Raw genomic sequence first — 14,386 nt, forward strand, 5'->3', positions numbered from 1 at the left:
CAACATGCACATCTGCACTGAATGCTGGCTGCAGTTCTGCTTGAACTTCTTTGGCAGGACAAGTTCACTTTTATTTAAAATCAGGATTGTGTGCATTCCATTATTCTTCCCAAGCGTAGAATTTGTTGTAGGGCACAGAATTCAGTATCCTGAAAAATCCAGTTTCCTTTTAAAGCAACTTTCTAGCAAGTAGAAGCTTGAAAGTGTCTTTGCAATGCCTGGTTAAATTTCTAAAGCCAAAAGGAAGGCTGGGCAAATTCTTTCCCCAGCTTTTTGGCTTCAGTGCCCAGTCCAGCTCCTTATCCAGTGTTTTCCAAACTTTTGCTACCTGGGCACAGTGCTGTTTTTTCCCCCCTTGATTAAAATGGTGTACCGCCACCCTTGCACTCAAATTATACATGGTGCTTTCCCAATCAGTTCCAGAACTACGGGCATTCCTCTTGCAGCCAAAGGTATCTCAATTACGATTGCTTCTCTGCATCCTGCCCTTCCTTTTGCCCATTTATTTATATATTTTATACAGGCCTTTATATACTACCTTTCTTTGGTCATTAGATTTCTCCTCAGACTTTAATCCAAGGTAGTTTTACATAGACAGGCTGTTCTAAACCCCTTACCCCCCCCCCCCGGTAGGGATTTTTACAATTGAATAGTTCTAGTCTTTCATAGAACTCCTCCTTCCAGCTGGATTCCTTCCTGGTCTGGCCTATTCAGGGATAGGCTTTCCAGAACTGATTTTGGAATTTCCCTGTACATGGAAGATGTACCATACCATCCTTCTCTTGGGATGTCACTGCATATAAATTGGCAGAGAATGAGGATGAGCTTCCCCCAGTCCAAAAAACAAGAAGTGGTCATTGCATACAATATGGAAGCTAAATTTTTTAAGATACACTTCAACATCTTCCATTGCAAACAACCGTGCCCAGGCCCACAGTTTGGGAATCACCACCTTATCACTTCCTATTTTTTTACAGAAGCAACTTGCATAATTTTTGCTGGTTGCATCATTTGGCTGCTCTTAATGGGTTCCCTTGTTTTTTCTTATTTTTTTAGCACAAGTAGTGATGATTAAAACCATCAAGAACCCCATTGGATAAACCTAGCCAATCACCTATGCTGAACATATGATTCTAGTGCCTCAAAAAGAATGAAAAAAGAAACCCAAAATGGGTTCCACTACTTTTAAAAGATTTTAACTACCTTTTGTAGAGGTAGACAATTTGTTCTTGCTTTATCTTTAGGGGTTTTGACCCCCCTGTTACCAATTTCAACACTGTGCTGTTTGTTGACCTCAAATTTATGCAGTGAGTCAGTAGTCCTTATACATTCCACATTATGGTTGCTAGGTATATCCTAAGAACAAAGGCAGCAATCCAGAGTGCTTTTTTTTTTTTTTGAAAACAAACAAAACAAACAAAAACCAGCCAAACTGGACCTAAACAACAGTAAAATACCAAACTGAGGATCAAAACAGCGCCTGAAATTATGCAGTAGGACCCCATTATAATATTGGAGCAATAGTGCACAGGTGTAGGAACTGCTTTCACCCACATGTGATGGACTTATTGCTACATTGTCCCCGTCCCCACCTTCAGTACACATTATAGAATACACACATTTATCTATACAAATAATATAGGAAGAAAATGGAAAAAAGGCAACCTGGTGTCATTATTTGGAATATTAAAACTTTCACAGTTTAACGTCAACTTTCAAATCAATTTCAGGATTTCTCCTTTGGCCTGCAAGAGGCAGAAACTCCAACCAAACTGGAGATCCAAAATGATGTTTAACAGCAGGTGGGTGCATATTATCTTGCAAACCCTTTTTCCTTGGTGCAAAAAGCACCAGGGTAGCTGAATTTCAGGTGGCACAAAACTGTTGTTGGGAGCAATCACAGACGTCTGTTCCAACCGTTCCATCTTGCTTCCACCAGCTTCCCTTAATGACCTGCCCTCTTGCATATGAAAGTGGTTTGGAATGAACAGAGGACTCATTGCCAACGTGTGGCTTCTCACTGCTTGGGAAGGGAAAAAAACTGTACATTGTCTCTAATATATAAAAAGGCAGCTTTACAAAGTAGCTGGCTCAGTCAATTCCACTGTAGGGCAGAAGCAAAAGTAATCTACATGTTTCCAAAAGGGGACAACATGATTCAATCTTTTTTTTTTTTTTGAAAGCTTTATATATAGCAGTGTCTTTAAAAAAAGTTTCAGCAACAACAAAATAATGTCTGCTCTATTCGCACATGAAATCCTGCTTCTGAAAAAGATTTCTTGCCCTTTTCCAAAAATCCATCATGATTTAACAAGGATCTTGATTTAAAAGCTCATTTTCTCAGAAAACAGGCAGAACCGCCAGATACTGGAGTCCCAACGCTCCTTCTCATTCACTGGATGTCCCCTTGAAGGTTAGGGCAGGCCTGCTAACTGTATCCAGCACTGTTCATGGTTGCTGTTTCTGGAAACCAGTAAACATTCCCAATTGCTTCTTTAAGCAGCAGTCACTGCATTCTCCATATGAGGCGAACGATGTAATGCAACAGGCGCAAAATTATGATCTGGTGGTTTACTGCTTGGTAATCCAAGAAACCCTGTAAGAGGAAATGAGAGGTTATTCATGAAGTTTTCCTGTCTGTAGATATGATGGCAACATTTCCAGCCAGAACTGATGTGCTAGTTTATTTACTTACTTACTTACACAAGTCCTAGTAGACCCTTCTGACCCCCGTTAGGGAATGAATGTTCTATTATGCATAGGAGACCTTTGGGACTGCCCCCCCCCCAAAGGATGCAATGCAAGTCATTTTGGCACATTTTTTTGGGGGGGGGGGAGCGTAACATTGGGCTGTAACTGGTAAATTCCACATGTGAATAGGCCTACCTCAGACATATTATTACTTACAGAATGTTCATATTGTCTCACATTAAGGACAGTGCTTTTCAATGGAGACACTTACACATTCACCAGCCAGTCATCAAGTATAAAAAAGTCAATTGATGTGGATGAATGTGTGAACCAGTCTTCAGACTACCCAGTACATCAACTATGATAAACCTGAGCTCTGAGCTGGGAACTCCCAGATTAAATTCAGTTCATTCATAAACTCAGTGGGTGGCACTGAACAACAAGGGTGACCAGACATACTCTTTTTCCAGGACATGTCCTCTTTCTTTAGCTTCGTGTCCTCTGAAAGAACTGAAATGTCCTTTTTCCACTGAGTAGGCAGTACCTAGCCTTCTTGTAATTAATAAATTATATGCAATATAGTTTTAAATTTAATAATAAGCACTATAGAGTAACCACATGAAATCCATATATGGGTTTTTTTTAGCTTTTATTTTATAATGCCCTACATTTTCTTGAATATCCTACATTTTGGAGTGCCTTGTTCTCTTTTGGGGTTATGACACCTGGTCACCCTGTGAACAGATGTAATGCTAAACTTTGGTTTAGTACTATGCAAATCAGCCTAAGGTAGCCATGCACATGAGCATGCTCTCCTTCTCTCACACATATACACACACAGAATGAAAGCTTTCGTTTTCCCTATAAAATCACAATTCCACATGAAAATAGATGAAAATATTTTAAACTATTTTAAAATTGTTTATTGATCTGCAAGAGGGATCTGAAGGCCTTAGGGATGGACCTCAACAGGTGGGAAACCCTGGCCTCTGAGCGGCCCGCTTGGAGGCAGGCTGTGCAGCATGGCCTTTCCCAGTTTGAAGAGACACTTGGCCAACAGTCTGAGGCAAAGAGGCAAAGAAGGAAGGCCCATAGCCAGGGAGACTGGCCAGGGACAGACTGCACTTGCTCCCGGTGTGGAAGGGATTGTCACTCCTGGATTGGCCTTTTCAGCCACACTAGACGCTGTGCCAGAACCACCTTTCAGAGCGCGATACCATAGTCTTTCGAGACTGAAGGTTGCCAATACAATACTTATTGATCTGCGGCATAGTGATACAGTGGGATATAAATCCATTAAATAAATAATGAACTTGGAAAACTGTGTTTTGTTAACTATTACTTTTTTACATGTCTACCCCCCCCCTTTCCTCCAAGGAGCTCATGGTAGTATGTATGGTCCTGAATGGAGATATGAAGTAAGTCTCCTAGTCTGACACACCTACCACTGCACTTCACTGGCTATAGCAGTGATGGCAAACTTTTTGGGCTCCGTGCGTCAAAATGCCTCACTTGACTCTGCTGGCACATCACCCACCCTCCTGACCAAAAGAGAAACAATTCTTTACATATTTATTTATTTAAAAAAATACAGTCCAATCATGTGCGGGGCATATTATGTAAAGAAACATCAAATAATTACAAAAATGAAATATGAGTAAAACAAACTCAGTTGTTTGCTGGGTGTTGGTGAACATTGGCATGTCACCCAAAACATCATGGTATGTCACTCTTGACATGTGTGTCAAAGGTTCACCATCACTGGGTATAGTATTAGAGCAAACCAGGCTATCATTGTACAAAATGTGGTAATGAGGTTTGTCAATTGCTCTCCTTTTTTTCATATGTGAAAGTGGAAAGAGGAGTGCACAAGCCCACAGTTCCCTTGGGCTGATTCATGTAGCACAAACCATACTTTTTTAATATGAGGGATAATAATACTAGGCTACATCATTGAATCTTTGTAAAGATTATGAAGATAATATGAATGGCTTGAGCACTTAGCAAAAAGACTGCCATTGACTGCAATAGTGAACAATGGCTTCTCAAGACAAAATTTTGCATGTCCTATGTTCTCTAAAAACACATTTGAGTGACATAGGTCGCAATCCTGACCCGGTGCTGGGTTGGCACAAGTCTCTTGCACCAGCCCAGGAGGGTCACAAATGTGTTGTAAAGCATGTTTGTGCCTCCTTTTGAGGTGGGGAGCCCAGCGCAAGGATGTGCGCTGGCCTCCAAGTGCCGACATGGGCCCCAGGCTGGGTGAGTTCATGCTGGCCTTTCCAGGCCAGTGTGGAGGTCTGGGGGGCATAGGGAGGGCTGGAAGGAGATGGGTGGGAGGCGTTCTGGGGGTGGAGGGAGGGCGGGCAACAGGCAGGCCCGTGGGCAGGTGGAGAGCGGGAGGCGGCACTAGGATCCAGCACAAGTGGATCCCCATTCCTGGGAAGCCTGGACCAGCCCTGGGCTGCTTGGCTTTGCGCCACCTCTTGAGGTGGCTCAGGTTTGAGTAGCCACATTGGGGCTACTGTGGCTCTTGTTGGGGTAAGGGGAATTTTTTCCCGTTGCCTTGGACCAAGCCTCAGCCAGCCCGAAACTTGTGGTGGATACAGCACAGGCCAACTGGCCTGCCCGTTCCACACTTAGTTAGGACTGCACCAATAGGTAGTTCTAAAAAGAGGCAGGCAGCAAGCTACCCAAATTGCTCCAAGAATGAATAATCCTGATAGCCAGCCATCCCACTCAAAAGCTAGCTACGTGAAACATTAGACTTTTTAGCCCTAACAAGTTTAGTTTTCCTTTAGCCAGTAACAGCCAAATGGAGCTGCCCATGAATCAAGATCACAGCAAAGTGTCATTAATGCCCCCTTTACCAGGGCCCTCACAATTGGGTTAACATCTGTTTGTTCTCTGTAAATGCAATAAATAGGTCAAGCAATACCATGAGAACCAGCCCCACGTGCGCACATCCTGCTCCTTCCCTTCACGTGCTGGTTAATTCTCCTAATCGTAAGGAGAACAGCGAGTTCATCTAAACCCTTTTTAAGTGTGCTAGTTAATCTACCTTTTTTTAAGCAGGTACTTTTAATTCAGGAAATGGACAAGAAAGCAAGGGAAGGGGCCAGGACATGCACTTGCATGATCAACCTGGTCTGGCTCTAGACTCTCTCTCTCCACACACACGTTTCAGGAAAGGCTCAAGAAGCACTATACCCACTAGTGTTTTTGCAGTGTACATGTCACTCCTCTGTATCTCTCTTCCCTGTCACAGGGATGGGTGTTTTGCTTGCAGTGTGCAACAACACATTTACCAGGCAGCATGTCCTTATTCTTAGCCCCGGGACAAGCAAATAAATCATGCAAGTGGGAAGCACACAGCCACACAGCAGTATTAAAAATTCCTAGGGTATATATTCCTCCTTATGTGCGTGGTTGCTTTGGCACTCCACCTCTTGGTCAAATGCAGATCCACCCTAAATGGAAAAGCTCACGCCTCCCATGGCAACTAACCCCACCTACTGACTGAGGCCTGCCTGACAGTTTACTGCAGGCTGACAACTAAAAGCAAAGAATTATGTAGTTTGAGAATGCTTAAGCCTCTTTGACAATGAATTTGGAGCAACTGTAGTTATATTTAAGCTTGTTCTACATTGCTTAATTGGCTGCCACTGACTTTAATGTGAGGTTTGCTACAACCAACAAATGGTATATAATTTATGAGATCTGGTACAGTGGACAGAAGAGGAAAAAATACAGGAAGCCAAAAACAGAATGGTATTCTCAGAGTATAATTGTATCATTGTCTAAATGGTTGACTCAAAAAGGTTTGGGAATCTCAAAGAATGAATCTGGTAGCTATAATTTATCTGAGAAACCAGTGATTTGGTGCAGTTTGTGCTAAGAACCTAAATAAAGCTATAGGCAATCCATGCCAGAGCTAATGAACTAGTGAACCTCTAAATTATTCTCAAGTGACTCCACCTGTGTAAACAATTGGTTCAGTTTTGGGGTGTGTATGCATTTGAGAAAGATGTATTTGTAAGTGGATACAGTAAAAAGGAGGGAGCCATGTAACACAAATTAGGCAGGCAAATTTTAATATGCTGGCAACACTCAACATTAGATAAGGTCTACATGCGGCAAGAAAGAGGAAACTAAGATGGCCAGTCATGCTAATAAAAATAATTTTCTGTCCCTAACAAGAAGGTATTTGTTCTGAGAGGACTAAAGGCCTCCTCACCACCTTGAACTGTTAAGGTATTGCTGTGCAATATTTTACACGTATACCTAAAAATATCATGTCCAAAAGTGACAAATGTATGCTTTACAGGAACACAACAGTTTATGAAAAGTTCCAAAAGGATCGTTTTGAACTAGGCAAATGGCAACAAGATGACAAGTGCAGAATGATGCATGTTTCAACAAAAAAAAGCTCAGGTTCACATAAACATTGAAAAATGTCTGTGCTCCAGGTGACAAACCAGGAAGGAGATCTTAGGGCTGTAGTAGATAGCACAATACAAACACGGATCCTGCGTGCAGCTGCTATGAAGGCAGCAAATTCCACGCTAGAGAATCACTGGAAAAGGTACTGAAAATAAAACTGCTAGTATTTTAATGCTCATGTGAAAATCTATGTGGCAGCCTTTCTAGAATACTCTGCACAGTTCTGGCTACCACACCTCAAAAAGGGTATTGTAGAGCCGGAACAATTCAGGAGGGCAACCAAAATGATCAGGAGGCTAGAGCACTTTCTTTTATAAGGAAAGGCTTGTAGTGTTTGAGACTTTTTAGTTTAGAGCAGGGCTTTTCCAACTGGGGCATTGTGATACCCCAGCCTGAGGGCCCTGGCCTCTTTCCCCTTAAGGGGTGGGGCAGCCCAGAGGCAGCGACATCATCCTGAGGATCACGCTGCTCAGGGGGCTGCAGGAGCATGACTGTACTTACCTTCTGCAGCCTCCTGGGGTGCGGGGAGCCCTGCGTGAACATCTTCAGGGCTTCCCGATGCTTTAGAAGTGAAAGTGGAGCAATTGCACCCCGCCTCCACTAAACCAGAAGTGGAGCACAATTGCTCCACTTTCACTTCTAAAGCATCGGGGAGCCCTGAAGACGCTTGCGGAGGGCTTTCCGCACCCCCAGGAGGCTCTGGTAAGTACAGCCAAGCCCCTGCAACCCCCTGAGTGGCACAATCCAGGGGATCGCATTGCTGCCTCCCCCATCCCCTGCTGCCTCCCCCTGCCCCTGCAATGACTTAGAGCAGTTCAAACTCTCCTAGAGAGTTTGAAAACCCCTGGTTTGGGGGGGGGGAACAGCTAAGAGGGAACATGACTGTAGCTTAAAAAATTACGTGTGATGTGGAGAGAGAAGAATGCCACAACACCAGAACTAGTGAGCCATCCAATGAAACTGACTGGTGGGAGAAGAATGGACAAGTTGAGTTCTTCACTTGACATATATCTATGGAACTCCCTCAAGATGTGGTGATGGCCACTGGTCTAGATAGCTTTAAAAGGGAATAAGGCAAATTCATGGAGAATAGATCTAACACTAGATCAGAGGTTTTCAGACTCGGGCGTCATGACGCCCCAGCCTGACGGCCCTGGCCGCTTTGCCTTAAGGGGCAGGGGCAGCCAGGAGGCAGGGAGGAGATGGTGGCACAATCCCCAGGATCGCGTCACTTAGAGGGCTGCAGGGGACTGGCTGCACTCACCACAGCCTCCTGCAGCCTCCCGAGGGGCCCTGTGCAACCGTCTGCAGGGCTCCCTGAGGCTTCCAAAGTGAAAGTGGGGCGATCACGCCCCATCTCCTCTAAACCGGAAGCGGAGCACAATCGCTCCACTTTCACTTCTACAGGGCTGCAGGGACTGGGGTGCACTCACCAGTCCCTGCAGCAGCGTCCTGAGGGTGCAGGGAGCCCTGCGCGAGCCTCTGCAGGGCTCCCCAGGTCAGCAGCAGTGAAAGTGAGCAATTGCACCCCACCTCTGGTTTTGCAGAGGCAGAGCATGATCACTCACTTTCACTGCTGCTGACCTGGGGAGCCCTGCAGAGGCTCACGCAGGGCTCCCCGCACCTTCAGGACGCTGCCGCAGGGACTGGTGAGTGCACCCCAGTCCCTGCAGCCCCCAAGCGGCGTGATCCTGGGGATTGCATTGCTGCCTTCCCCCCGCCCCTGCAAGGCCTTACTGCAGGTTTCAAACTCCAGGAGAGTTTGAAAACCGAAGCACTAGATGTTACCACCAGGTTAAGAGATTCAGTATGGTATTCAGTATGCCTCTGAATACCAATTACAGGAGAGCAATGGTGGACAGGGGTTATAACGAGGGGCTCCCACAGGTAATTGGTGGACCACTGTGGGAAACAGGATGCTAGACTTCATGGGCTTTTGGCCTCATCAGAATACTAAACATATTTTCTCCAAAGTTGTTCTGGGTTCAACGAGACTTTTGGAGGCATCTGGTGGGCCACTGTGAGATATAGGAAGCTCTTCTTAAGTTGCAGTAAAAACAATAAATAATCTTGTATAATCTAAAAGGCTAATAGAGTGATTATAGCATGAAGTTGTCATGGATGACAGCCCATTTCATCAGATGCCACAGTAAATCAGTTACCCCTTCAAGGGACGCAAGATTCTCTTTTGTGAAGAGATAAGAGAGGGGACGGAAATGTGTCAATATTACTGCACTCTATTTCTTCAGCTAGAAAAAGCAAGTGCTCCTAGAAAAAGAGCCAGGAGCAGGAGGTGCAACTCACCTAGGTACAAACTGTTACATGCCACAAGACACTTCCCTTTGGTTTTCAAGCCATGCAACAATTTAGCTGCAGAAAGAATACAGCTGACATTTCCAGAGACAGTGCAAGGGAGGCATAGTAGCAGCTGCAGAGTATGTCAGCTACCCCAGGCTTTGCCCCAACTCACCTGACAAAATGAGACTACAATAAGACCAAGGCACTTCCCTTCCATCTCTACATAACAAGATGGGAGGAAATCAGTTTTGTGTCAGCAGTTCCTGTAGAAGTACTCTAACAACAGCCTGTGATTTTTATCTTGGATGTATGGGATTGTTCCAAAATTAGCCTCTTGCAAGTTGACTTTCAAAACTGTAGGGGCTTTATTTTAAGCTGTAATTTAAAAAAACAGACTGCACTGCTGCTCAAAGCAAGCTTAAGGAAGGCTATCAAAGGCAGCAGAAAGACTGAATAAAATCAGTAGGGTGCAATCCCTCCAAATGCTAAGTCTAGTATATGGAAAGCCACAAAAAGAGGGTGATGCTGCCCAAAAAGCATGCTAAAAAGACTTTTTAAACATACACAGAAAATACATATATATGAATCCAAACCCTGATTTAGACACTTATCAGGGTGCTGATGGTCTTCATGGGACAGGGAAGTGGGCATGCGCCCCTTCCCTGCCTCTAGACAAAAAGTATCAAATAGGTCTGCTTTGCACAGACACCCGGTTTGTGTGACCTTCCTTTTCTAAGGGGAAGAAGCATGCTAATCAGGAACTCCATGTGCCATAAATACTACCTGTGTGGCAAACAGGAGATGGGTATATTTATTCCACCATGCGATGACTGTCATGTTGCCCCTGTAAGTGCCTAAACCAGTGCCTAAACAATCCCAAATATTATTTCCCTAAGGCAGTGGTTCTCACGCATTTAGCACCGGGACCCACTTTTAGAATGAGAATCTGTCAGGACCCACTGGAAGTGATGTCATGACTGGAAGTGATATCATCAAGCAGGAAAATTTTTAACAATCCTACCCACACTTACCCAGGAGTAAGTTCCATTTACTTTCATTGTTAAAAGAATTTATATAGTAGCATGTTAAAAGTACAGGTCTGTAACATTTCCTCAAACACAGTCACATACCATGGTAGCATCAAGTCTAATATATTTAAAACAATATTGAAATGAATGGGGACCCATCTGAAATTGGCTCATGACCTACCTAGTGGGTCCTGACCCACAGTTTGAGAAACACTGCCCTTTCTGGAACACTGTTCCTTTCTGGAACCCCCACTGGATAAAAAAAAAAAATCAGTGGATACCAAATAGTGGAAAAATAGTTTTAAAGACCCACTTCCAGGTTTCTTGCTCCTCCATTGTTGCCCCAGAAAGCATTGGTATAGACGCTACATGCCACCAGATGGGGTGCATATTGGAATCTAGTACAATGAAGTCATAATTACTTAACAGCATGAAAGTAGGAAATTGGATTTTGATGCTTTTTTCCTTGTTATAAGGCATTTAAAGGTGGACTTCAGTATCAGTGGTGAGTCAAATCACTGATACCAAGTCAGTAGATACAGAGGTCCCACCTGTAATTGCCTTAGATCAGCCATTTTCAACCACTATGCCATGGCATACTGGTGTGCCACCAATGGTCTGCACGTGTGCCATGGGAGTTTGGGGAAGGGTCATTGGGTGATCTGAACCCCCCCACCAACAGCATGGTGTGCCTTGTCAATTGTCAAAAAACTGATATTGTGCCTTGACAATTTTAGTATCTTGTCAGTGTGTTGTGAGATGAAAAAGGTTGAAAATCACTGCCTTAGATTCAGAAGACAGAGCGTGGCAGATATTAACACACAAAAAAAGAATTCATTTCCTGCAATCATTAAGGCTGCAGCCCTATGCACACTATCCTGGGAGTCAGTGCCACTGATTACAACTGGAACTTACTTCTGAGTAAACATGTACAGTATCATGGTTTTTCCTTCAGCACATGGACTGTTTTTCACACTGGCCTAAAGGCACATCAGGCAACCAGGCTAAAGCCAAATGGGTCTGGATCTAGTCAGAGCATGGTGGGAACTCCCCTGGGAGCCCTTTAAATGCAACTGCTCTTGAAATCCCCCCCCAAAAAAAGGAAAGATGGGATAAGAATGGGCTACACAGATGGACAGACCCAGGATTTTCATGGAAGCCATGAAGGCCTGAAGATCCAGGCTCAATGCACCAATTGCACCGGAGTATCACATACAGGGCTGGGGCACCTTCCCTATGAGGAAAGACTACAGCGTTTGGGCCTCTTCAGTCTAGAAAAGAGTCACCTGAGGGGGGGACATGATTGAGACATACAAAATCATGCAGGGGATGGACAGAGAGACGCTCTTTTTCCCTCTCACATAACACCAGAACCAGGGGACATCCACAAAAGTTGAATGTTGGGAGAGTTAGGACATAAAATATTTCTTTACCCAGCGCGTAATTAGTTTGTGGAACTCTTTGCCACAGAAGGTAGTGATGGCATCTTGACTGGATGCCTTTAAGAGGGAACTGGACAAGAGGGAACTTTTCTGGAGGAAAAGTTCATTACTGGTTACAAGTCAAAGTAGGTATGTGCAAGGTCTTGGTTTTAGAGGCAGGCTGCCTCTGATTGCCACATGCAAGGGTGGGCACCGGGATGCAGATTGTGTATGTTGTCTTGTGTGCTCCCTGGGGCATTTGGTGGGCCACTGTGAGATACAGGAAGCTGGACTAGATGGGCCTTTGGCCTGATCCAGCAGGGCTCTTCTTATGTTCTCAATGCTGCAAACTGTACGTGGAATCTGCAGAGGTGCAAACAGAGGTACAACATATGGCCCTCCAGTTTGTCTTGAGTCTCCAATACTAGCACAAGTGCAAAATAAAATGCCCTTATGAAGTCAGACCCAGAGGTGGGAGACAAGTGAGTGGCTGAAAATACACAGGTTGCGGAGGATGCTAAAGCTTCATAAGGAGAGTATAAAATGAAACACTTGAAGTTGGTATATAGATGTAGAATACTACTACAAAATGCATCAAAGATAAGCAAGAGGAGAACTGGGGATGGAGGGAGACATGCTCAGGCATAAAACCAAGCCCTGTGAAACTGTGGTAGAGTCCTTTAAACATCAGGAAATAATAAACCTGTACATAGTTAGCTGGATTCCAGCTGGAGCAATGCCAGTTAAGGGTGATGCAGATGTAGGTGGTAATTACTTAACCATCACAGTGGTTCTTGCCAACGCAGCTCCTTTCAGTGGCAGTGTTTTTCAGGGCAGGTGCAGATGTGATGATGCAGACTGCCAAAAATGTGTTATTTCAGGCATAGAGTTCACCATATCCAAAGGGTGAAATCTTGAGGCTCCCTTCCCCTTCAAGGCCTAGCTATACAAAGGAAACCCAGGTCAGGGTGTGCTCCCGGTCCTGTCTACACTTCAGAGGAAGACATATGCCAACCTTTTAAATTATTTGCTTCTATTTTAAAACAGCACCAAGGTGAAGGGGAGCTGACCTAATAACTAGTGGCAGGAGAATCAGCACAGGGGACAGCTTGGTGTGTCATGACAATGCTGGTTTGAATCCAGGGAAGGGGAGCATCTCCCTACCAGAGTGGAAAGGGTGGCTGTACCTTTGTTTTTTCAAGGCCAGCGTGATATAGTGATTAACTGTTGGAATGACAACTGGAGAGAGATTCAAAACCTCACCAGGTCATGAAGCTCATTCAGCATGGCCTTGGGCAAATCACCATTTCTGAGCCTGACTTGCCTTACAGGCTTGTTGGGAGGATAAAATGGAGGAATGGTGAGGTAGGGATACTAAGGGACAAGGACCAATAGTGACCATACAGAAGTCTATGAAGAAAGAGAAGAGCCAGTGAGAGTGTCAGCCCAACATTTGTGACAGCATATCTGTGGGAGGCACTGGTGCAATGTTCCTCCAAAACTGATATGCTACTTTTGGAGACATTACAGCTGTGGAAATTGTGGCATACCCCATCTCCATGGGTCAGTTTAAAAGTTTGAAGAATTATGGGTGACAGATGCTATAATCAATTTGCAAATACGTTTGAGGTGGGAAGGTTTAAAGGTGCCTTAAGAGAACCCAAACACATACAGTCTCCAAACCGGGACAGCTGTAATTCTCTTGAGTAATCAGTTCCTCAAGGGTTAATTTCAGGGCTGTAATCACCTTTACGTACACGGAGTGATGCAAAGCATCTGAACTGGCACAGCAGAGGAACGAAGAAATATCAAATCAAAACAAACTGCAAGTTCAATCCAGGGAAGCAGGTGCATCGGAAACAGACCTTGACAGCCACTCACTCGTTCTGAAGTCTCTTGTGAGTTTACTATTGTTATCAGTAGTAACATTTGGCTTAACATTCTTCTTGAGTTTCCAGATATGAATGAGGAAACCAAAAAGCTTTCTGAAAACCCATTTCATACATAAACCAAATGACTCATCACAACATTTCACTATCACACACCCTTTTGCACATTTTGCTGTGACAAATCAGGTGTGTGATGCTTTGCCAACTGAACAGAAAAGCAACATGGTAGGAAAAAAGGCGTAAAAAACGGGAAGGAGCTAAATATAACACACTCACTAAACAACCAGAGAAGTTTAGCCAAAACAAATAAATAACGGGAAGCAAAACAGTATTGAGGAAATATTTCTTAAGCTGAAAATTGCAGCCTGGAAAACACTGCATTTAACTTGAATAACTTCAACAAATGATGCGAATAACGTTGGGGCATCAGAGAGCCAGGGCTTAACCCTTCCTGCAGTCACTTTTCCTCCACTTAAGCTTTGAAATTGGAAACAGCCCAATTGATGGGAAGTTGGGGGTAAGGATGATCCTTACCCACTTGCCCCTTTCCCCCTACAAATGTCTTCTCTTTCCCAAACTCCTCACAGTCAAGTTAGGTGGCTAATATAAGGATTCC

The 14,386-nt window shown here is 44.2% G+C and overlaps 1 protein-coding gene across 2 annotated transcripts in view; it reads right to left on the reverse strand.

Annotated features, from left to right (window-relative positions):
• Window positions 1–2,323: 2,323 nt before the first annotated feature.
• BCL2L11 (BCL2 like 11) overlaps window positions 2,324–14,386 on the reverse strand; it is a 35,699-nt gene continuing 23,636 nt past the window's right edge. For both annotated transcript variants that reach the window (XM_066625072.1, XM_066625081.1), the window contains exon 4: window positions 2,324–2,596. In XM_066625072.1, the coding sequence (XP_066481169.1) occupies window positions 2,507–2,596 (90 nt within the window). In that variant the 3' untranslated portion in view covers window positions 2,324–2,506. The remainder of the gene's footprint in view (window positions 2,597–14,386) is intronic.

The sequence above is a fragment of the Tiliqua scincoides genome, chromosome 1, assembly GCF_035046505.1.
Source record: "Tiliqua scincoides isolate rTilSci1 chromosome 1, rTilSci1.hap2, whole genome shotgun sequence".
NCBI classification, from domain to species: Eukaryota; Metazoa; Chordata; class Lepidosauria; order Squamata; family Scincidae; genus Tiliqua; species Tiliqua scincoides.